The 24,247-nt window shown below is 37.4% G+C and overlaps 1 protein-coding gene across 4 annotated transcripts in view; it reads left to right on the plus strand.

Moving 5' to 3' along the window:
- GRIA4 (glutamate ionotropic receptor AMPA type subunit 4) overlaps window positions 1-17,977 on the plus strand; it is a 391,466-nt gene extending 373,489 nt beyond the window's left edge. Inside the window, exons 15-17 of one of the 4 annotated variants that reach the window (XM_084895140.1) lie at window positions 2,126-2,240; window positions 10,559-10,693; window positions 15,496-17,977. In XM_084895140.1, the coding sequence (XP_084751266.1) occupies window positions 2,126-2,240; window positions 10,559-10,693; window positions 15,496-15,660 (415 nt within the window). In that variant the 3' untranslated portion in view covers window positions 15,661-17,977. Of the gene's footprint in view, window positions 1-2,125; window positions 2,241-8,174; window positions 8,290-10,558; window positions 10,807-15,495 lie in introns of all 4 variants that reach the window. The other 3 variants (XM_084895142.1, XM_084895139.1, XM_084895141.1) reach the window with 3 other exon arrangements.
- Window positions 17,978-24,247: the final 6,270 nt, after the last annotated feature.

The raw sequence follows: 24,247 nt of genomic DNA on the forward strand, positions 1-24,247 counted from the left end.
CTTTATTGAGGGACCACATGTTTCTGCAAGGAAAACATGTGAAGGAATTGTGAACTGGGCAGTGGGTTATTTATTGTTCAAGTATATTATATTAAACAACTATAGATACATATACACACATAATGTGGAAAGCAGTGTGAAACTAAACTGTTTTTACATGGCCTATTAGATGACATAAGAAATACAATTCTTAGAATAATTTTGTAGGAAGCTTATTCCAAATAATTTTCTCAATGTAAAGCTTTTTTTCCTTATCCATTCCTTTATTTTGTTCTTTTTTGTTTGTTTTTTTGTTTGTTTGTTTTCTATTGTCCTGTGAAACTGTCTTTGGATATGGTTAATAACCCTGTTAAATAACCCTCTCATGAAATTATTTTAGTTTATCAAAGAAATGGTCTAAAACAACACATAAGATAATTGGGATGTCACTTTATTTTTTTAATCTAATATGAATATTTAAGGCTAAAAAAAAGCTGAATCATAAAAACAATTTTCCTAAAAAACAAAACAAAAAAGCAGTTAGGTTTAAATCATTGAAAGACAAATTTAGTTTCTGTGGACACAAAATAAAACAACTTATTTGCAGCATTTTCAAAACAAAACAGGTGTCTCTATCAAAATTGAATAGTCAGCCTACATTTCAGTCTGGTCCTTTTAGTGATTAAACTAAAAACCTGATCTTGTTTACTTTCAGAAGATATTATTTCACACCACTAATGTGGCACTTACTTAGGAATGTGAGAAAGCTAATTATTTAATTCACATTAGTAAATGGCCATCTCACCCTTAAAAACAGTTAACACTCTCAAGGCGTAGTTTGCTTAGGGAACTGTTTGCTGTCCAGATGGATCAAACCATCATAACATGAACATCATGGAGAGTGAGCATCCATTACCTGAAACATTGCAAACACATTTGAAGAGAACAAACACTTTCATAGGCCAATTAGTCGTGAAATAAGCAACACTTTTTATTTGTCAACTGAATGATCACTGTCAAGTGCTACTCACTAATATGGGGTTGTTTGGTTTTATTTTATTCATTCATTTGGCATTAAACTGATCACCAAACTCAGTATTTATCAAATAGCATAGCACAAACCAAACCCAGATTCTCTCAGTATCTAAGCCATTCTCCAGATTTAACAGAAATTTCATTAAAGGCTGGGAAAACCTCGTGAAAGAGAGAGCTTATTTAGAAACTGTAACTTGAAAGCAAAAAAGGAACCAAATGCATGGGAAGCAAGAGCCTCTGAAACTTTCCCAGAAATCCTCTTAGAGAGTGATTGGGGTATGCTTTCTCTGTGCCACTGCAGAGCTTAACATGGAGAAAATCTAATGTAGAGTGTTGTGTTTTGTCCAAGTCCATATCTTATGCAGCATGACCTTTAGAGTTCAATAACTTAAACAGTCAAATTGGCTTTGTGATTTGAATTTCTAAATAGCATCCAATGCCTTTAAGAATCAATACAAGATTTAAAAAAAAAAAAAAAGAATCAATACAAGATTCAAATATAACAGCTTTCTCACTAAAAGCTGCTATTACTTTTCTCTTGATTTCCAGCCCCAAAACTGAACCAAAAACATGGAAATCCTAGATCCTGAGACCAGCTAAATCAAGCAAACAAACCAAACTCCCACAGATAAAAGAGGAATAGCAAGTCATACTCTGTTGTCAGGAAATCAGTACACAAAAATTAGCAGCTATTTGTTGGTTTGTTTATTCCATTATGCTTTTCCTTCCGAGAATGAATTTCCATTTTGGTCTCTTAGAACATTGACATTCTCTGTGAAGGAATTCAAGACACAATTCTTTCTCAATTACTAGCAAATTCGAGTTACTACTGTTTTGAAAAACAATCCATGTAACCAGTTGATGATGATGTCGGTTATTTGACAATAAATGAACTGTGCAAGTGAACAGCGCTAAATACCACATGTTTCATGCAGTTTGCACGTAGTTACAATTGCCTTTGGTTTGAACTGGTGGAAGGGGCTGCAGGATGGCAAAATGAGAGGTTTATTTAGCGTCTGGGAGAAGCTTATGAAAGAGCTTAAGTCCTCGTTCCTTCTAACATCTTTAACAGCTGTGCAGTTTCTTACAAAATATGTTTTATCGTTTCAAGAAATGCTGTTAACCTCGCAGTTTTAAAACTGAATGAACAAGGCCTCTTGGACAAATTGAAAAACAAATGGTGGTACGACAAAGGAGAATGTGGCAGCGGGGGAGGTGACTCCAAGGTTAGCCTCAATGTCACCAAAAGCGGGTAAACAGTATGTGAAGTAATAGGTGCATCTGCTGGGAGACTCGCAGTATGGGTCTTCCAATGCCACCGGCATTGCTAGTCAAGACCCTTCTCAACTGAAGTATGCAATTACTGTCAAAGCAAAAATATTTGCAAATGTTATCCATGTGGGAACACATTAACAAACCTAATTAAAATAGTCCCTGAAAATCTCTGGCTCTGAAGCAGTTGGGATCGAATATTAGAGTTCTATACACCATGGTTTTGGAAGGCAGGGGGTGATGCTGGTTTTTGAAAGAAGGATTTGGCAAAGAGAAGAGAGGGTATGTCTTTCTTGTTCACCAGAAGTTCTATGCCATGTTTTTAAGGAACAGCAGTAACTCCGCCTAGATCTATGTACTTACCAGAAAAGCATTTCTCTGTCTAAACCCCACAGGCTTCCAATAAGTAATAAATAAATCAAAGATAGTCATGTGGAACCAGAAATTTTTGACTTCCCATAAATGGATCAAACTACAAAATGAGCAGACTCTACACACAAGACCAGTTCAGCTTATTTTCCCTGACTCCATGGCATATGTCTAGTTTCATAAAGTAATGTTGTATTAAATTTCTAAACAGTGTCCAAAGAAAAAAATAGGCATGCAATGAACAGGATATACTACTTAGTGTCCCTGAACCCTTCTTCACTGTGTATAGACTTAGAGAAAACAGTCCAGAGATGGGACACTTCTGACTGAGTTTTCTTTTCTTACACACTTAGACTTCGTATATAAGAATATTGAAATTTTAGAAGTATACAGTCTTGCCTGCCTTTTAAAATCTAGAGAATTGCCCCAAATAAGAAGTCCTGCTTCTCTTCAGGTTCCAGATTGGACTCTGAATTCTCTCACTCAGCCACTCAACCCACAGAAAGATGCCGTTTTTAGTGAGTATCTGTCAGATGGCTGATAACTTCACCCTCTCTCAGTGCCACACGCTTGCCCCTCCCTCCCAATCTGAAGAGCCTCTCAAACCCAGCTCACTTGTATACCCCACCTCATAGCCAGTCCTTCTGCAGGTTACCATATGATTATTCTGGCCACAGAGGGAGGCGTGAGAGAGAGAAACAACAGAATTGTGTGGACCCAAGGTCTTCCATCTCCTTATCCCGAGAGAGAATCTGAGTTCCTGGAGAATAGAGCAGAGAAATCCAGAGCGAGTGCTTAAGGCACCTCCATCTGCGGCTCCAACCATATGTTTTCTTAAGGAGCATTAAATCTTTTTACTTCTTGGGGTCCTAACTTGCCTAGAATGTTCTGAAAGCTTCCATACAATCTATATGTACATTTAGATGTATGGTGTCCCCCCAAAAATTGTATACATACTTTCTAGATTCTATTACATTTTGAAAATGAAATGTATTTTAACAAAGACTGCCTTTATAATTAATCAAACTATGTATACATTTTTTGGGACACACCGAGAGAGAAGAGAGAGAGAATTATTCCAGTTTTCACTAATAATCTACTATTCCTTCTTGCAAATTAGAAATGTATGAAAGTGTGCTCTCATAGCTCCAAAGAAAATAAAAACAATCATATTCTATTCCATTAGAGAAATTTTATTTGCAAAATTTATTTTCTTTTACAAATAAAAAAGAAATGTAACATTGCTTACCAAATAAAATTTTCCAAAAAGAAAAAGAAGGAAAAAAAAGAATGAAGTCCTATTTTGGTGTACATTAAACTCTTTCCAGAAGAAAATTAAATAAGCAAGCAGAAGCAGGAATTTACACATAATAAAAAAAAATCTATTTAACAAAGCCAATTTTAATTTATTTAAACAAGGTTGGACAACTCAGTTGGATTTTAATCTGTTTGCATCCAACACATTGTTTGGTGCATAATGGACACAAAGTAAATATTTGTTGTACAAAGAAATAAATATAAATCTAACCTTATAATTTTCAAAAATCAAATTGCTTGTTCTCATAGGTATTCAATACATTATTTTCAATAAACATGAACTACAAAATGATATTCTAAAACATTATTTCAAATCTTAAGAAGTAATTTTCTAAATTGTTATGAAAAATTAAACTAATATGTTCCCCCAAAAGTAAATTGCATTATGTTCTATTTTCCCTCAGGAATTTTGTTTTCATACTAAAAAACATCCCTAGTAGGTTGTATATTGACATATTTATCAACAAGAGAATAGGTGATTGCAATCTAAATGTTAACAGTGCCCAACTCTGAATTTGTAACAAAAGGTGATATTTATATGTCTGCTTGACCTCACTTAGTTCAAAGTAAATTACCAAGAGCAGTTGTTCCTTTTTCATTTTGGTTTTGTACCTTCTTCAGGTGACTGATTTTCTTTTTAGACTTACCATGCATCTCCCATTTAGGCTGGTCTTCCTCAAAAGTGCTAAAATAAGGAGCAAAAGTGCTGACTTAGAGGCTGAGGTTAGATCCGGAGCCTTTGCTGAGAGTAAATCCAAGCAGAGGAGCCAGTGGAATACTACTGTAGGGAAAACTCACGCTCAGCGACTCAGCCCAAGCACTCGGAAATCGGTGTTATCTTTCCAATACCGAATCTTGGTGGGAGAAAACTAAAGGGGAACCATGGGAAGCTGTCCCACACGTGAATAGGTCCCCAGGAAGAGACAATTGAGGGATGCAAACAGGGAGGATATGTCTAGACTTCTATTCAGCAGAAAATTATGAATCCTCTCATTTAACTGGGTCACGGAACCAGTACCCGTAGGGGGAAAGAGAATTACCCACTGTTTTGTTTTTTTTCTTCAAAACTTATGATTTAATATAACCAACAACTGAACTATTAGTCACTGTGGCCACTTCTAGTCACACCCCATGGCCGCAAAATAATTAGCATCACCATTTAGCTGAGAGACATTCCCAGAGCATGAAATTCTGAGCAGGCATACTCACCTTGTGAATAAAATAACAGGGGGCCAATTGAAGAATATCATTGCAATGTCTAAAACTAATTTCCCCCTTTGATTAATCTGGTGTGGTTTCGCTGAGCACAAACCATACGCAGAGGTTTATGCCAATTCTTAGTGGTTATTTAATCCCGACTCTAGTTGGAAAATTTGGGAAATGCCTGTAGTCAGTCACTAAAACTATTGATTTTTTTTTTTCTGTTTTATATTTTCCTTTCCTTCTATGTGTATCAAAATAGGCACACTCATGGATGAGGATGTTCATTTAAAAATCATTTTGTAAACATAACAAATATTGTGTCCTTCAGGAATTGTATTAGATCACATAATACCCAGTTTTTTATTTAGCCCTTTGAAAAATACAGCCCACTTCTGACTTTAACACATTTTATACTTATAAATGGCCTACTTCCCTTCACCATAGACACAGAAGCCAATGAAAGAATAAGGGGATTATTATAGAAAACATGAATTCATAAATAAGCAGGGAAGGTTGTGGTAAACAAACACCACGAAGGGAAGCTAACCATTGGAGAAGGGATATTCCTGTTATGAATAACTTGCTAAGTGCCTTGCATTCCACCAGTTGACTGTAATAGTAGATATCTTATATGCAAAATCCCGATCTTACCTCTCAAACAAGACTGCTCAAGTGAGTAGCATAATGGGAAAATGAAGGGGGTAGGAAAAATTAGGACTTTAAGAACGAGACAGATGGCCAAAGGCAGTCTTTACCTAACCTCAATTGTGCCTTCAACCTTCCCTTCTAGAAGAAATTTGGAAACTGTTCATTTTCTTTCTCTTTTCAGCATTTTCCTCCTCCTCCACTGTACCCTATTTAAGAAGAGTGATGTAGGGTAATATAATGTCCCTACAAAGGTTTCGAAAGGCTTTGGCAAGCTGGACTGGGAATCTCAAACCTTTTATAGTATCAATTAAAGGAAAAAGCTTGTTTTTGAATCAAATAATTTGAATGTTGCCACTTTATAGAGCACTTACTCTCAGTGGATATCCTGGTAAATACTGTTTTACACAGATGAGTGAAATGTGGCTTTTGTTTTCAAGAACTTCACAATTCACCAACCAACCTGACATGTGGTTTTGTTAATAGTTGCTTCTTCAAGAGAAGTGAGGGGAAAGTGTGGAGGGGGAGGAGGAGGTTGGATAGATAGCCCCTAGGTTGTGGCTAAATTAACCAAGCAACCCAGGTAACCATAACCCTCACCCCACCTCATCCCACCTCACCTCAAATTCAGCTTTTAGTAGGAAGTGTTAAATCATGCTTATGTTAGATTTTAGTCCAAAAGACAATATTCTAGGAAGGTGGCAAGTGCATATCACTTCTTAAATGGAACAATGAACCTTGTAAGATCTTATAACATTCATACAAAAATTAAATTGTATTCAGAAATCAGATTATAAAAAGAAAAACATATTTTAGAAACATTTTTGAGAACCAACAATACAAAATAAATGGGTTTTGGTTTAACTGTGAACCAGAACACTCGATTACCCAGAAACCCCATTTCCTGAGTCTCCCATTGTGAATGCCTTTAATGGCACAGCTATGAAGGCAGACTATCACAAATCCTGATTCCTCTGCTTCCTAGTTGTGTGAATAGAGGGGTGCACCTCCCTGTGCCTTAGTTCTAATTAAGTATGTAAAATACTTTTAACCATGCCTGCTACATAGCAAGTACTCCAGTACTCCGCAAATACTTAGCTATCATTATCATTATAAATAAACTGCCTTGTTTTGTAGATAGGTTTATGGGATTTACCTACTGATAGCAAGAGAAATGCAGGCTGTGTGTCTCTATGCACTCAACATTTCCCCGGAAAGAGGCACTAGAAGATACAGCCAGGCAAAATGATTGTGGCAGCCTTAGAAACGTCAAGAAGAATACAAGTCTCTCTCTGAATGTTTATAAAAGTGAAAACACACACACACACACACACACACACACACAATAACAACAAAAGATGCTAGGAATTACTGCTTCTCCTCTATCTTCTTGACCTTTACTTTGTATCCACAGAGGTTAACAGGGGGATGAAAACAGAAAGAATTCTTAGCTTCCTTGCAACCTTGGTGATGACTGAGTCCTGACCCTTTCCTCCTGAGACTCCTTTTAAAACATTTAGTATTGAAGGACTCTGAGATAGTAGAAAAGAAAAAAAGGGCTTTTATAGTCCAGGGAGTTAGTTTATTGATCAAAATCTTTTTTTACCCCTAACCTATCAGGGGTTTATTGATAAGAATTAATAAAGTATGCCATAGTCACTTCCCTTTTTACTTAAACTAAATTAATGTGGTAGACACAGCATGGATGAAAATTGCTTCTGGTGATACTACGAAAGTTCGGAAGGAAAACATCAGCATAGGCTTACACTTTACAATAATGATCCACATATTTGTGTTTTTAAGTAACATTTTAATGACCCACCTCTTTCAGTGCAGTCCTGGGTGACAGAGATGGAGGACTCCGTTTAGTAATGGACACTGTAGACATCCTTCCATAGCATAAGCTAAAATCCCTCCAGCTGATCATGTGCAGGTGAGAGATGAAGCCAGTCCTCGCTAGCTTTAGGTGAGTCCGCCCGTCACCTGCAGCCACTCCCATTCATTTTGGAAAGAGACAAAAAGGAGCTCTGAATTTCTAATGACTCCCATATCCATGCAGGGAAATTAAAAAAAAAAAAAATGCTCCAGAAACCCACCCCGGGCCAATAGTTTTGGATTCACAGTAATTGCATACATTTTATTTAAAAATCCTCCCTAGCAGTATGTGCCTGTTACCTAAAGCGATGGAGCAGGCCCCAGTTTTATGTCTGATTCTAAACCTGGGCCTACGGTACAAGACATAGCGCCTGCTGTGGCCTCTGCTCTGTCACTTTGCCATGCGATTCTAATGTAGTTTGACTTGAATAACATAAAATAACATATATAATGTTATTTATGTTATTTTCCACGTGAAGAACTCCTGTAAACCTTGCCGTTTTGAAACTCAGTGAGGCAGGCGTCTTAGACAAGCTGAAAAACAAATGGTGGTACGATAAAGGTGAATGTGGACCCAAGGACTCTGGAAGCAAGGTCAGTCGCTGCAGTTCGGGGCCTCCTCTTGTGTTCACAAAGCAGTAAACGGGAGCAATTGTCAAAAAAATTAAAAAGCGTATGGACACAGTAACAACTAAACCTGTCTCTCTACACTGCCTAAATTCGAAGTTAATGTCACCAATTTCAGCCACAGTCTTTATAGCAACTTGCAACCTGCTCCCCAATACTAAGCTTTTAACTAAATTTAAATGACCTACAAAAATACATAAAATATTAAACATTCCTTCTATTATTCTCAGACTTACGTACCACTAATAAAAGTAGTGCTTTTGAGGTTTAAGATTTTCTATTGTTTTGGAGGCAAAGACCATGGAATATCTTCTTTCAAGAAGAGCTGTATTCCCAAAACAAAAAACAAAAAAAACAAAAAAAAAAAAAATGGGAGATTGATCAGTAGTCATTCAGAAAAGGATTTTAAATATTAACTATATCTTATTGAGAAGTTCAGTCTTTTGTGACTATATTGTCAACCATTCCACTTTAGTTTGAAGAGGCCCTTCTATATTTTTGTGCTGGCAGATCAACAGAGTGAACCTTTCAATTCTATTCTATCAAAATGGTTTAAATAAATCAATGTTTATGGATGATAGCCTCAAGTTCTAAGATCTGTTGTTCATGAATTCCTTCTAAAATATTGCAGAAACCTATAATCCTGATTCTGTTGAAAATAGTATTAGAAACAATTGTATTTTAATTCCAAAGGGGAAAAAATGTAACAACCTATCAGTGAATCTAAATACTGCACAAATTAATAGAATGTAGTAACAGTGCCTGAAAGCCATAGTCGATGATTCTTAGAATCTTTTTATTATTTTTCTATATCTCATTTTAGAAAGAAAAAAAAATAGATAACAAATAGAGAGATGATAGATAAATGATAGAGAATTCTAAGTCTAAACAAGTGACCAGCTTAGAAAGGAGAGCCTCAATTAATTTAACAGAGACAAAGTAATGTTAATTGATTCCTTTCTATGACTTATCCCTGTATTTTAATCACTTTTGTCTGTCTTTAAACCAGAGTGGAATGAGATAAACTTGGCTAATAAAGAAATAGCTATCCCAAATATTATGTCAAGCATAAATACTTGAGTGATTTTTTTTAAAAAATCGTTACCCTAAACTTTTGGTTCAATCAGTCGATATCATAGCTAAGTAGACAGTGTACATAGTACATCTTTGGTATTAAACCACCTCCTTAATAAAATGATTTTAGTGTCTAAATTACATTTTGCACAAAATATACTGCCACGATTATGGCCAGAGGGTGTACTTCAGATAGTCTACCCAAAATATGTTTCAATTAATGTTATGTATAATATGCATATTTACAATTTATGAAAAAGTTCTGAATTCTTGTTATAATTTTAATATCTTTCAAGCATATGCTTGACTATATCTGAATTTATGTATACTAAGGCTCTGGAGAATAATATGTCTAAAATAGTAATTGATGAAGTATTTTAAATGGAAATGGAGTCATTTTTAAATCAATAAAAATAGTAATATCAGTTTGTCCATACATAATTTATTTCTCAATTGACCATAGTAATTTGTGTATTTTTAAAAAGTTATCTTTTCAAAAAGTTACCTGTGATATGTATACAAATATATAATTATTCCTAAATAGTAGATAGAATGTAAAAGTGATACTTTCCATAAGATTTCCCACAGATGTGACTGAAAAAACAAATAATGTGTACCCTAGCACATTATCTGTATATATTTTGTAAAGTAGTGATGAACAAATTGTGAAACAGATAGCTTAAAAAAAAAGCTTAGTTCCTTAATTAGGAAATGTGAAGTAGGATTTATTCAAGAACTATCTCCAACATTAAAAGTATGTTTTAATGGCAGGAAAACCAAAATCCCTTTCCATGTAACTGTATTTTAAACATGTCATTCTCAAACTTAATAATCAGCCCACTTCTGCCACGCTTTGTAAATATATAAATGCTTATTATGATTAAGTAGAGTGGTTTTCACTGCATCGTTAACAATGATAAAACGTTTAAGATTTTATTGAATGTAATCATATCCAATTTATTGGTAATCATCATAATTTCACTTCTGAGAGCTATAAGCTTTATTTTTAAATCCGTAAACCTGCATCAGTGATTTACACATGTAAATGATGTCAGGTTAAATTAAGCATTGGTGCTAATTAGCTGTTTGGATTTGATGTGCTCTTTTACCATCCGGGTGTGCCATTTCCACTGTTAACTGGAGCGTGTTTATCCCCCCACAGGACAAGACGAGTGCCTTGAGCCTGAGCAACGTAGCAGGCGTCTTCTACATTCTGGTCGGCGGCCTGGGCTTGGCCATGCTGGTGGCTTTGATAGAGTTCTGTTACAAGTCCAGGGCAGAAGCGAAGAGAATGAAGGTGGCAAAGAGTGCACAGACTTTTAACCCAACTTCCTCGCAGAATACCCAGAATTTAGCAACCTATAGAGAAGGTTACAACGTATATGGAACCGAAAGTATTAAAATTTAGGGGTAGGACTTAGGGCCTACTACAGTGAGTGGGTGATGCATCCTGTACACGCAGTGTTGTGACTGTCTGTCCCATGGTGGTATTGCTTGCTTCTCATTAGAGCTTTATATTTTCTGAACCTTCAGCGCAAAGTGGTTTGGTTTTCTTTGGCTGCAGATGTACCGTTCGAATCTTTATGTTGCCAATAGATATCTGCATTGAAAGGGTCCGAAAGGCAAAAACAAACCAGCAGAATTGCTCTGTGAAACGATCTAAACAGTATATCCTACCCCAAATTGGAGAGAAATTGGAAATTAGATCTTGGGTTTTTTTGTACGTAGACGAGGCTGATCTTCTCTGGAACAAATTTTTAAAATAAGTGTTAACAAAATAAGCATAAAACCTAATTCAAATGACCAAAGCTAAGACAGCTCCGGATAAGGTTTTCTGAGAAAAATTACACGTTACAGCTCCAAGGCAGAGAGTCAATGCTCAACAAATGTTAGCTCCTGTCCCAGTTTGTTTTCCATTAGCCATATTCTGAATTTTTAAAGAGTAAAACCTGACGGTAGTCCTTGAGCCAGACCTTGAGGCAGGCATCATCAGGATATTGACCTCAATTCACGTTTATTTCATGGAATTCAACTTTTATGTTCACAATGTCACTAAGGTGAGCAGACTGTTTAGGCAATTTAGCAGTTTCCTCATTAAAGATATCAGTAATATACGTATTTCTTAGGAGGAACACAGTAAAAGATAAAAATGGCCATGAGTTGTTATGGATTTTTTATTTCAATTGCTTTTAAGTAAGCCAGCTCAGCCCCACTTACTTATATGCTCTCATCTTGTCACAATAAAAAAAATTTAGGTATTCTTGTAGGTATTCAATGCAATATAGGAAATGGAGATCATTTTTAAAGAATCTAAATGTCCACCACGTTTTTCCTCTAATGGTTGCAAGTGGTTTTAAATAAGATCTAAAAGCCTTTGTTATTGCTCTTCCTAAAATCAGATCTCTAAAACTCATTTTCTAAAATTATATATAATAGCCAACTGAATAGGCTGCTCATTCTGATTAAAATGATAAATGAGCCTTTAAACCCATAAGAGACATTCCATGCTTGATGTCAAAAACCTAATATAATTTTTATAGTAAGATGTATCTGAGCCCTACCAGGTTTAGCTCAGTGAATAGATAGAGCATTGGCCCACAGATTGAAGGATCCTGGGTTCGATTCCGGTCAAGGGCACATACCTTGGTTGCAGACCGGATCCCTGGTCAGAGCACATGAGGGAGGCAACCAATCAATGTGTCTCTCACATCCATGTTTCTCTCTCTTTCTGGCTCTCCCCCTCCCTTCCACTCTCTCTAAAAACCAGTGGAAAAATATCCTCAGGTGAGGATAAAAAAATAAAAAGATGCACATCTGAGATTATGCCAGGTAAATGTCTTGACTTTAAGATTTATTTATTCATATGAAAGCTACGGAAATACTTGTATCTTAAAAACTAATTGCTTTTATCTACAATCTGGAAATCAAGGACTAGATATAACTACATCTGGGTAAGCCCAATTTTGTGGAAAAGAATTAAAAATAAACCCTCAATTCATTCAGATCGGAATGTTTTCAGCACGTTTTCCAATAGCAAAACAGCAAGCTAGGATGATATCAAAGTCTGGGCCATTATAATTATTTTATCGTTATATTTACAGAATTGAGAAGAGATTTTTCTCAAACTGAGAAAAAGAATACTTGAAAGTTTTCAGAGCCAATTATTTAGACTTCATTCTGAGATGAATTTTATAACAAGTTTATTAAAACTGAGTTTTCTTGGGCGTAGCAAAAGCATTCCAACCATCAGGGAGGTCCAAAGGCAGAGAAGCTAAGCAAAGAAAAAAAAAAGAATATTAGAAAATTCTAGACCAAAGCTGCATTGGCTCTGTGGATAGAGCATTGGCCTGTGGACTGAAGGATCCCAGGTTCAATTCCAGTCAAAGGCATGGATCTCGATTGCAGCCTTGATCTCATCCCTGGTTGGGGTGCATGCGGGAGGCAACCAATTGATATGTGTATCTCTCGCATGGATGTTTCTCTCTTTTAGTCTCTCACCCTCCTTTATACTCTCTAAATATCAATGGAAAAATATCCTTGGGTGAGGATTAACAAAAAAAAACGAAAATTAACAAAACGAAAATTCTAGAAAGAAATACTCATGGGTGTCAGTTTATTACAAAGTTCTGGGAAGGTGTTAAAAAGATACATAAATTCCCAGGTTATGTACATACAATTTACATGTAATAATGTTTTTAGGTTAGAACCCGGCATTGCCGTTCATCACATGAATTGCCTTTAGAGCTGGGATTGAACTTTTAAGACAATAAATTTCATATAAAAATAAGCACTCATATCCATACAACTTTTCAAAAGACTTAATAGAATTCAGGGTAAATGAAATGATCTGCACCTCTAGAGAAGTCTTGAAAGTAAGTTGTTTTTGTTACACTTCCATATTAAATGGCTTTTTTTCTTTCAAAAATTCTTTCAAAAATTCAATTCCAATTACTAATTGGCCATAATTATGCAAATACTTGATAATTCAGATAATACTCTCCCAGAGTCTCAGAAACAAAACCTAAAACTTTCAATATAGGGTAGGATTCAACTTTAAAAATGACCATCCCTCCAGGAGGACACTTACAATTAAGGTCATGACCATTAGTCACCACAAACCAACCAGCCGCATTTGTTAAGAAAAGTTTTCAGTTTGAGCAGCCTCAATAGGCTCACACCAAAATGAATAGAAATGACCTTTTATGGAAGAATTGAAAAATACAACTATAGGATGCTGAGAACTCAGAATGCCGAGATTTAAAGAGAAATTAAGGAGTTGACCAAGATTTATTAACTAATACACTAGGTTGAATCAAACTATACAAAAAGAAAGAGTACTCAAAACTATGTGCAGTCTTTCCGACTTTGGATGTTTTCTTTTCCTCACAAAGGCAAATGAGAAGAAAAAAGAAACAAAAATAAATTTTATGACAAAAGCCTTCTGCAAAAATTCAAAAAAATCACACTGCTTGCCTGGCCAGCATGGCCCAGGGGTTGAGCATTGGCCTGCGAACCAGGAGTTTACGGTTTGATTCCCTGTCAGAACACAGGCCCCCAGAGTGGGTGTGCAGGAGGCAGCTGACCAATGATTCTATCTCATCATTATGTTTATCTCTCCCTCTCCCTTCCTTTTTTAAGTCAATTAAAAATATGTATATATTTTTACAAATTACATTGCTTTTATTAATTATATATTAGTATTTCTTTTTCAAAAAATTAAAATAAAACAAAACTAAACTGCTAATTTTTAAAAAATAATTATCTATTTTGCTAAATATTGAATGTTGAAAGGGAATTTGAAGAAGCAAATTCAGATTTTGGTTTTGGTTTGTTTTAATTTAATGATGACTAGGGTTTCTATAGAGATTGTGTGCTGACCTCTGATTATGAAAATAAGTATTAATTTTTTTGTTGTTCACTAAAGCAGAACTATGATAATGACCTGATTTTATCATAAATGTGTCATTACCTAGCAATTTGACTTCAACTTTCTAACATTATAGGGTCCTGAACTCCAAACTTTTTTATTATAACAGTTCAATTCCAGTTACTAATTTTATTTAATCAATAATTATTACAATATTTAAATTTCATGGCAGAATAAATTCAGGATGAAATTTCCTAACGAATAAGGTTAACTTAAATTCACAATATGGAATTGAGATGCATTATGAGTTGTGAGAAAGTTATGATCTAAGCCATCACACATTTAGGGAATATCTTGTTTAGCTTACTTTCCTCTTGAGCTAACATTAAAATCCAGCCCTGGAAAGAACTTAAAGGCAATGAAGGAACAGTAAGTAGATTTACATAATACCACCTGTATCTCCACTGTGTAATGCTACTAACTGCTACCTAATGTGACAGAGAGCCAGATTTTAATGAGTATTTCAGATACCTGGCCCCATAACCTCCATCTGGGAAACTCCCAATGAGGACCATCCTGATGGACTGAAAGATGCCCTGTTCCGTGTGACCCCCTTGGAGCACTTCCAGCTTCTTCATGAGCCTTAGCGTCCCTGTGAGGCCTAGAATGACTTTATGTCACTAACTGTGCTGCTCTGGGCCATGTCTGTAGCTGGTGTGAAGGCATGAAGGTGTCTGTGGCTAGGTCTGTGTTCTGAAAACAGGAAGACCTGTCATGAACACTCTACGTCTATAGTTTTGTATAGACAATTCATCACCAGTTTAAGAGCATACTCCTTGCAAAGGACTTGACAAATCCCTGTAAAGACAAAAAAAAGACTCTAAGAAGGGCCTAAAATCTGGAAGAGCTTTTTAAGAAGTACTAGGGTGTAAAGTGCAGCAAGTTAAAAGATGTGCCCTCCCCAGATTTGCTGTGCAAAACCTCCTTTGGTGATTTTTTTGAGTGAGCTCTGAAACAGGCAGGACCGCAAACTCTAGGCCAATTCATTCATTCCTCCCTCCCAGGGACCTTTCCTTTCTCCTGACGCCCAGTTTCCACATGACCGAAAGCATACGGGGAAAAATGCAGATGTCTACTAGTGATATCTTGGTGTTTGCTGTGTCCTAAGCTGCCGAAGAAGCAGACCTAGTGTAACACCCCGCCTTCTCTCTGTTTCCTTCCCACGCCCCCAGCTGACCTTTTCTGAAGCCATAAGGAACAAGGCCAGGCTCTCCATCACCGGGAGCGTGGGTGAGAACGGCCGCGTCCTCACGCCCGACTGCCCGAAGGCTGTCCACGCCGGGACCGCAATGAGACAGAGTGCAGGCTTGGCTGTCATTGCATCGGACCTACCATAAAAACCAAAAACATAATCGAGTGCCTTAATTAAACTGTGTTGGTGACTGACGGGAGCAGCCCGGGGAGCGGGCCCGCGGGGCCCTGGCTATGGCCCAGCCCTCCTCCGGCTGAGAGCGCCGGCAGCAGCAGCAGCAACAGCAGCAGCAGCAGCAGCGACGTGTGCATGAGCTCAGCTCGGAAAACCCAATCTCAGATTTTCTATCAGGAAAACTCACAACCTAGGTTTTCTTGGGACGCGGGCGGGGGGGATCTGGGACGGGTGTATTCACAGCAGCAAACTTCACTCCGGTGGACTTCAACACTAACCAGGCTTGCGAGCTAGCGCATCCACGCTGCAGGTCTTGCTCACCGAGGCCTTGGCCTCCACAGCAAGGGATGGATGGATGAGATAGCGGGAGAAGTCTACGAACATGCTAACTGTCTCCAGAGCACCCATCTAATCTACTGAGGACTGTCCAGCGGAGAAAAACACATCACTAAACTGTGATCAGAACATAATACACACACATGTAAATCCTGTGAAAAACAAAAATTTAAAGGAAGTATTTACATTTACTTTGGAGAAAAAAACAAATACTGAAATACATGCTTGCTTTTTCAATGATGTAAATTCAGTAGAGGACAATACGATTCTTTTTTCTAACCATCTTAGGGAACAGTACATTGCAATAATTGATATAAATGCCATCACTGTAATAAACTCTAGAGACTCTTTTTTTTTTTTAAATTAAAACGTGTTGGTCATCTCGTTTGCTGTAACCTTCACTCCGTCACACGAATCGGTAGCCACAGATCGCTCCTGTCTCAAAACCCGGAACAGAAACAAAAGGAAGACGTTAACGTGACATCATCAGTCTGCGATGTAGGACCAAGAGACTAGGGGTCCCTCATGGTATCGATATTGTTTATACTCTTGTTCCGTGTACAAAAGTGTGGATTTTGTACCCACCAAAAAGAATAAAACAACAGACATTCTTACGATATCCACAAGGGTTTTTTTCTTATCATTATAAAAGTTATTTGAGAAATTTTAAGATTGTAAAGTGTGGGCCACATTGGAAACTATAGCTAGCCCTTATTATTTTTGCTTACCAAGCTAGCTTCTTTCACAGGCCTCTGCCTCATTGGCGGGTTAATGTCAAGGAGGAGTACCTGAATTGGGAAATGAATCATTGTCAAAATAGCAACAAACCCTGTAATCGTGTGTTGAAATTTTACTTGACTGTATTTTGCTGCATAAAATAATTGTCTCTTTGGGCTTCTCCCCCATTCTCATTATTCCATTTAATTCACTTGAAGGCACTGATAGTAGTTTGTGGCAGACAACAAGTGAAGACTCGGTCCTTGTTTTCAACGGAAAATTGCGAAGAAAATGATACCCAGATTTATTTCCAAAGTCACCTTATGCTGTGAATAGATTAACATGGATCAAAAGAAGGTTTGAATCGTTTGAAATAGTAAGTATTATAATATAGATAAACATCACAATGCTTAGAGGTCACAATACTTGACAGAAAGCACAAGTTAGGATTATTCTGGAAGGCTGGCTTTGGGGGATAAGCTGAGTTTTCATAGGTGGAGAAGGTGCTAAAAGCCTTGGGATGGACAGTGCCTCAAAGCTGTGCTTGGCGATGGCTTGTTAAAGGACCAGATGCAACTGAATAGACTGGAGAGAACACAGGGCTGATATCGTGGAAAAATAATGTTGGAAAACGTCAAGGATTGATTATCTTGCCTCAGTGCTCAAGATTCCTACCCCCCTTCCAATCTCTGTGCTGCAGTAAGAGCAATTTGTAAAAGTTCAAATTTGTTAACAAAACACACACACACAGTTCCCTCAGGAAAAATCCCAAGCTCTCGAGCAGAGCAAATGAGTCCCTTCATGACCTGGTCCTTGTGTATCTTTTCATGACTTCTCTCATCCCTACCCAACCTCTCCTTGCTGCGAACAAACCTCAACAGCAGCACACGGGACACTGTATGTACTATTTCTTCTGTCTATAACTCTTTCCTCTCTCCTCTTTTCCTGACTAACTTGTACTCACCCTTCAGTACTCGAATTTTACCTGCCCTGGGAAGATTTCCATCCACATCCCCTGCCTACGAGACTGAGTTAGGTGCCCTTTTAATGTTTTCTTCCCATCAATGCACTTACCATACTGCATTGTAATTGCCTGTGTACTTGTCTGTATAACTACTAGACTGTAAGCTCCTTGAGGGCAGGGACTGTGTCTATCTTGTTCACAGTTGTATCCCCAGCACCCAGCACAGTGCCTGGCATATTGTAGGTGCTTAATAAAATATTTGTTGAATGAATGAATTGAATTGAATTTGATTACGTGGAAACAGAAAGATACTTTTCCTCATTAACAGTCCCTAGAGTGTGTATTAAGTATATGATGAATCAAAATGAAGGCTGATGGCTGATTTCATGACCTTGTGTACCTCACTGAAAGGAGTAGTCATGAAGAAAGAAAAAGAGAAAGGAGAGAGAAAGAGAGAGAGAAAGAGAGAGAGAGAGAGAGAGAGAGAGAGAGAGAGAGAGAGAGAGAAGGAGAAGAGGGGGGTGGAGAAAGGAAGGAAGGAAGGAAGGAAGGAAGGAAGGAAGGAAGGAAGGAAGGAATTAAGGAAGGAAGAGAAAGAAAGAAAGAAAGAAAGAAAGAAAGAAAGAAAGAAAGAAAGAAAGAAAAAAAGAAAGATGAATTTTCTGATCCAATGAGAAGGCATTTCATGTAATTGTACATAACTATGAAAAAATTTGTTTAGCTAGAAAAATTGTCACAGACAATTAAATAACCTAAAACAGGGTTTTGCTTTAATTTTCAGTCATACTTCTAAAGATATCTTTCACTTAAATCTGAGTGAATTAGTGATGTAAAGTTAAAAAGTTACATTTCTTTCTTTTTTTAATATGTTTTTATTGATCTCAGTAAGGAAGGGAGAGGAAGAAAGAGATAGAAACACCAATAATCAGAGTCATTTATCGGCTGCCTCCTGCACACCCTGTACTGGGGATTAAGCCCTCATCCCAGGTTTGTGCCCTGGATCAGAATTGAACCCAGGACCCTTCTGATTGTCCACTGAGCCAAACTGGCGAGGGCAAGAAGTTACATTTCTTATAGTTTTATTTCTATATTAGTTATAGTAGTGTATGCTTAATTTCCTACATTTCTTATAAAATAATTTTGCTGAAAACAAAATTTAAATTGGACTTTACTAAAAAAAAAAAAAAAAAAAAAAAAAAAAAAAAAAAAAAGATGCCTATCAGGATTCCAATCTGAGGAAATGCTACAAAGCTAGGAAATATAACTTTAAACATTTATGTTTAAGTTAAAACATTTAGTTCCATAAAGAGGCTCTATTGCTATGCAAACAAGACTACCATCCAGTGCAGAATTTCTTAATGTACCTGGCAAAGCCAATTTTGAAGCTGTATCAGCTAGTTAAAAGCAATAGTGATCACGTTTGAAAGAAATAAAGAGCCTTCAGAAGAACCATTTTGCCTCACTCAATCCAATAGCTACTATTGAAAATGCCAGCCACACTCTGCTTGCATTTGCTTTGGTGTTGGTTCTGGCTGCTCCTTGGTCTCCATCCCTGTCAACTGATTCCATTTCCCCAAAGCATAGCAGATAGTGGGTGTTCAATGTATATTTGTCAATGCATAAACACAACTTTGTCTATTGCCAGTATCAATGAAAAAATGTTCTGATAATTTTCCCAGAGAACAGAATAATGCTAGTAGGAATAAGAACCGAATTAAAGTGACATCCAGGAGAGTTTCTGAAAAGACAAGTCAAAATTGTGCAGATTCATTTTCCTTATTAATATAATGCTGCATGAAAAGTGCCCAACAATATTCTGTGTTTACCTCTATAACGAAGACTGCCAGCATCATTAATCTAAGGTCAGCACAGAACAGGCCAGATCTTCTGAGACTTCAGGCCTCAGATCTGCATAAGAATTTTTGGCACTTTGACTTGAGTGTCACTGGAACTTTGAACCCTTTAGGCCTCCATCCATATCATTGTTGGTCACAGCCTCCTAATAATCTTTCTCCTCCCTCATTCTCATCTCAATATTTTTCTGTACTTCTTACCTTTCTCCAATTTATCTTCCCGCTGCTTCCCTCTGTCCCTGATCTTGACACCATTCTTCTTACTGACTTCAGTTTAAAATAAGGACATTTCCACTTCCCAGAGCTTTGTCCAATCTCCAGATAATATCACTCTACCTGATTATATCAGTTCATATACTATAAATTTAGAAAGGAGTGGCATTCTTTACAATTATATATTTGCCCCATGAATAAAAAAGCCCTCCTTTTTGTAACCATGCTGTAAAAATGGGCTGCCTATTTGTCCATTTGGTTTTCTGACTTCTGTCCCATTGCTTTATATTTGTAAAGTGTTGCAGAAGATCAGAGAAAAACCAAGCAACGCTTAGAGAAATGGAGTCATACTTTATTGTATTATGCGTGGCCCATAAAAAAATACCTTTCAAATTCTGGGGCAAAGAAATAGGGAGAAAGCTTTCCTATTTATACTTCTTCTAGCTCTTTGGCTCCCAAATAAGGGTTTTTTCAGTCCCCTTTGCAAGTTCTTAAAGAGCCCTATGCGCTGAAGCTTTGAGACCTCAACCAAAGGCCTGGCCTGGCAGCAGCATTGATAACTTCGTCTGGGGAACGTTTATGGCCTCTCTGGAATGGGAGTAGTCTTATTTTCCTTATTATTTAAGCAAGCAAGCATTTACAGAAGTCAAAATAGCAGGGTTAGAATTTCAAACCGCAGTTTTTATATAAGATGGATGCTTCAAAAGGACTGTGGCATTTGACTAATTTTTTCTTTACACCCTAAGTTTTATCGCTTTCAGCAACTTCAAGATCAGTGCAGATGCTGTATTTAAGCCCTCGTCCTGCAGTTCCTTGATTCCCATTGGTCTTAGTCCCTATCTTATTAAGTTACTCATACCAGTAGACATGTAGCAGGCCATATTATTATTTACCTTGTTGTCTTACTCTAGATGATGACTAAATTCTCTCCTTACTTTCTTATCCTAATCACAGAAAACAGTGGCCTTTAATTCCTTAGTTAACCCCTTTATTTTGTTCTATCACTTCACTAAAATGTCCTTCCCAAAGTCCCAATAAACATCTTGCAGCCATAAAAACTAAACATTCTCAATATGGCACTAAGACAATTGATCTTTTCATTCTTTAGTTTTTTCCCCTAAGCCTCTGTTTCTTCCTCCCCAGTCTACTTTATGCTCCTCTTTTTCTTCAACCAAACTTACTCATTGATATTACTCAGGATTACCTTGTGCCCCTTTCTTTTCTCATAGAACTTATTTCACCTGGTTGATCTCACCACTATTAAATGTCTACAATCACCTATGTACACTATTAACTCAAAAATATCTAGTTTCTAATCTAGTCCCATATATTCAATTTCCTACTGGTCATCTCTTTTTGACTTCTCAATCGCCACATGTCAAATTCCTCATTTTTTACTCTACATCTCTACCTCTTCTTGTATTTCATGTCTTAGTGACTGGTACAACCATTTATCCAATCTCCCAAATTAGAAACATGAAAATCATTCTTAAACCCCTTTTCATTATTCTACCATCCAATTAATCAACATCTCAAATTTTTTGTATCTCCCAAATATTTCTTTACTCTTTATCCATATTATGACTGACTTAGGTCAATGGCTCATAATTTCAAGTTGTCATAATTGTCTCCTAATAGGTCTCCTTGCCTCAAATATCCCCTTTTAGTCCATTTTCTACGTGTCTGCCAGAGTGATTATCCTAAAATACAAATAACTTCCCTGAGTCGGTATATAAATAGTAATTGAAGCCACTGGAATTGCTGAGCATCTAGGTAAGGAGTATAGATCTATAGTTTCCAAACAGTGTGCATGAGAATCACCTGAAGAACGTATTTAAAACATAAATTATTGGGCCCCATCCCAGTTTCTGATTAAGTGTGATGATTAGTTTTGTGTTAACTTGGTTAGGAGTTTAGGAACCTCATAGTTCAGAGTCTGACATCAAGGTGTCAGCAAGGTTACTTCCTTCTAGAAGCTGAAGGATAATCTGTTCCATGCCTCTCTCCTACCTTCTGGTCATTACTAGCAAGGACATTCCTTTGATTGCAATTGCATCACTCCAATCTGCATCTATCTTCACAAATTCTCCCCCGTGTACCATTACCATATATAAATCTCTCCCTCTCATAAAGATACTAGTCATTGGATTGAGGGTCCACACAGATACAGTAAGACCTTAACTTGATTATATCCATAAATATTATTTCCAACTAACATTACATTCACGTACCTACCATTGGAACGTCAACATATCTTTTCAGGACAGAGTTTAACCCACAGAACATGGTTTTGGAGAGTGGAGAAAATAAAGAGCCACAATAAAGTTGGCAGGCAGTGTTGAGTCCAGAAGGGACTGAGAATTTAGAATAACACCAATCTGCATGGGTATGAGTGAAATGGGTGATCATGGAATTTGAAATGGGGGGGGGGGGGAAGTTATGAAAGACGAATTGTAAGGGGAGTGGTCTTAAAGTCCTGAGGATTATAAACACTAGCAACAAGTTGGGAAGCTTGGGGATTCTAGTCCCCGATTTGGTGTTTGAATTTGTCATTATATAGAGAGATGGATCGGTCAAGAATACTGAGATAGCCCTAGCCAGATTGGCTTAGGGGACAGAGCATCAGCCTGAGGATGGAAGGGTCCCTGGATCTATTCCGGTCAAGGGCACATGCCCGGGTTTCGGGCTCAATCCCCAGTAGGGGGCATGCAGGAGGCAGCCAATCAATGATTCTCTCTTATCATTGATGTTGCTATCTCTCTCTTCCTCTCTGAAATAAAAAACATATATATTAAATTTAAAAAAAATACTGAGACACAGTGTTTGAGGTGGAAGTGGGAGAGGTGAAAGGAATGATGAGGACACAGAACTAAGTGGCCAAATATTTTAAGGATTCTTCACTTGGACATCAAAATTTCTTGGGAACTTCCTAGGATTACCAATGATAGAGATGAGTCAATGAATGTGACCAAGAACAGTAATGAAAAGAAGACAATGATTTTGGGTGTCCACTTTAAAGGTGCAAGAGTATTGTTTTTCAATTGATAGTATTAGATATATTATCTCCCATCCTCACCCCACCCCTCCCAACATTCCTCCCAGCCCTTATTTACCCCCACCTCCCAGGTCTTTACTACCCTATTGCCTGTGTGCATATAAATATGTAAGTTCTTTGGTTTATCTCTTCTCATCCTCCCAACCCCACACCGAGGTATGTCAGCCTGTTCCATACATGCAAGGATTTTTGTATATATATATGAATGAAGGAGCAATGATCTAGAGATGGCATAGGAAGCAGAGAACCTAAAGCCAACAACTGATTCTGGGTCTCATAGAAGGGCACCAGAGTATATAGCTAATACATTTGCTAATACATTTGAATTAAAATCGTTGTCACTCTTTTTACTTATAGAATCAAGAGAAACATTAGGTCTGGGTCAGAATGCAGATCATCTTTAATGGGAAAGAGAATCCTCCAAATGGAATTACCTCAGGGATGCAAGGCCATGCCAAATGCACTTCTGGTACAAGTGCCAACAGCACAGCCAAAGGAACAGTCACAGGATACACACATGGCCAGGGCCCATACCTATGGTCTAGGAGCAGTGTTCAGACAAGTGGGGAATGAGTCATAAGCTGAGCAGACTGAGGTTGACTTTAATATTTGTATTCAAAAGTGCCCTATGGAGACTTTGGAAGACATACCAGTACCATTTTTTTATGGTAAAATATTCTAATTTTATTCAGCAAAATTCATTTTAATATGTTTAAATTATGGTAGAGAATGGTAGAAATGTCAAGTCCCTGGATCAGAAAAAGCTTTGCTCTGCTGATTGTCACCCAAGGATAAAAAATGGAAAGGTCAAGGAAAGCAACATGATCCAAGAAAAATTAACGGAATATTTAGAGAGCAGCTTCACAAACATTCAATCATGTGGTAAGAGGAAAACCTTAAAATAGGCAAAGAACATTTGAGGACTTCATACATGATTCAGAAGGGAACAGGAGACTCGTTTTAGGCAGAACATGTTTGTAACACTACGAAGTTGCTCTCAAGTTTTAAACTGCATTTTCATAATACTAATGCTATTATTCCACACATGGTGAGAGTCAAGCATGGCATATGTTTGATGTAATAGAGACTAAACAATGGGGCTCAGAGACCATTACTGTCCACATCACCTGACTGGACCCAGATCTTTCCAGTGCTCTGCTCCTCTTGCACTTCATGCCCTGTTTATCCTCAGGACATGATAAAGGCAGTATTTTGGGGAAATATATTCTGGAAGTGTCATACAAGGGGGATTAGGAAGGAAGGAGCTGAGAGAAAGGAGGCTGCTGCAATACAGGTTGCAAATGCCACAGGTGAGGATGGAGGAGGTTGATCAGAAGCATCAGAAGACAAGACAGGACGTGATCAATAACCTGGGTAGAATGAGGAAGGCAAGAAAACTATGAAGCATAGGCAAAGCAGG

The sequence above is a fragment of the Pipistrellus hanaki genome (genome assembly GCF_964339955.1).
Source record: "Pipistrellus hanaki genome assembly, chromosome: 9".
Lineage (NCBI taxonomy): Eukaryota > Metazoa > Chordata > Mammalia > Chiroptera > Vespertilionidae > Pipistrellus > Pipistrellus hanaki.